Source organism: Amblyomma mixtum, chromosome 9 (genome assembly GCF_055824585.1).
Source record: "Amblyomma mixtum isolate Tamu chromosome 9, ASM5582458v1, whole genome shotgun sequence".
Lineage (NCBI taxonomy): Eukaryota > Metazoa > Arthropoda > Arachnida > Ixodida > Ixodidae > Amblyomma > Amblyomma mixtum.
In genome coordinates this window covers 1,316,053-1,317,362 of record NC_143020.1, presented here as the reverse complement: position 1 = coordinate 1,317,362, position 1,310 = coordinate 1,316,053, and the positions used below count along the sequence as shown (strand labels likewise).

Here is a 1,310-nt window from a genome sequence, read left to right as displayed (position 1 = left end):
CGAGTTTACAAGCATAGCAGGATTACTCTCTGTGTTCAAGAAATACTTATCGCGAGTGTGTGTCTAGCCTAACGGAACAATAAATGTATTTTCCCGAAAAAACATTAAACGTGAACAAAACATACAAATGTAAAGAAAGACGAAGGTTAGCTACTACCACCCATCATAGAGCATTCTGCTAGAATCTCATTAGATCGCACATAAAAAGGAAAATAGGAAAACATATCGACTAAGGGCATTTGAAATCGCTGCTATTCTTTGTGAATCGTCTTTTTGTGGAGTTTTAAATGTTTTCCCTGAGCGAATGTCTTATGGCACAAATCACATTGGAAGGGCTTTTCGCCCGTATGGGATCTCACATGCCTCGCAAGAATTGAATGTTGTAAAAAGGCCATGGGGCACAGCTGGCACTGATACGGCTTTTCACCCGTGTGGGTACGGATGTGTGCCACCAGGCTGCTTCTCTGTGTAAAGCTGCTACCACAGTGGTCACAACGGTAAGGACGCTCACCTGTGTGAGTTCGCTGGTGTTTCACTAAGTTGCTCTGGTGTGCAAAACTGCTATCACAATAGTCACAATGGTAAGGACGCTCGCCTGTGTGAGTGCGCTGGTGTTGCACTAAGGTGCTCTGGCGTGCAAAGCTCCTACCACAGTGCTCACAATGGTAAGAACGTTCACCAGTGTGAGTGCGCTGGTGTGTCTCCAGGTGGGCCTTTTGTGCAAAGCGCTTTCCACAGTCATCACAATGGTATGGGCGGTCCCCAGTATGGACTCGGAGATGCACCACCAGCTGAGATCTTTTTTTGAATCCCTTGCTGCAGTGGGTGCATTCGTGCACCTTCTTTACTGCACGTTTACCCCGGTGGTTACCACTGCCAGAAGGAGTAGATTCCATGCAGTGGCTCACTGGGCGCCTTTGACCAGTTGAATCTTGCACAGGAGGTGCACCATGGTCGCTGTGTGTGACGACTGAACCTGTGTGGTAAAGGAAGAATACTTTCAATCAACAGCAGGAACCAACATTGCACAGCTCACCTGGAGCTAGGGAAATGAAGATCAATGTGCAGGACATAATTAGCAACAGCTGTGGATGTTTATGAAAAGTTTTATTGAATAGGTCGGCCTTAAGAAGAATTCAGGTCTGAAGAAATATATCCCTAGAATGAATTCTGCAAGCAGCTGAAACCATTTCAGCTGCAAAAAATGTCATCCTTGCCAACAAAATAGGGTAGCATTTGAAATCCATTCTAAGCACTTGCATTACTGCCATCATGATAGACGCTGTGCTAAGCCCACCCATGTGGGCCTA

General features: G+C 46.0%; 1 protein-coding gene across 1 annotated transcript; it reads right to left on the bottom strand.

Annotated features, from left to right (window-relative positions):
- Window positions 1–251: 251 nt before the first annotated feature.
- LOC149328043 (uncharacterized) lies at window positions 252–1,007 on the bottom strand. The gene has a single exon (XM_089562040.1). It carries the CDS (start codon window positions 894–896, stop codon window positions 252–254), a length of 645 nt encoding a protein of 214 aa, XP_089418166.1. The 5' UTR covers window positions 897–1,007.
- Between the last annotated feature and the right edge of the window lie 303 nt (window positions 1,008–1,310).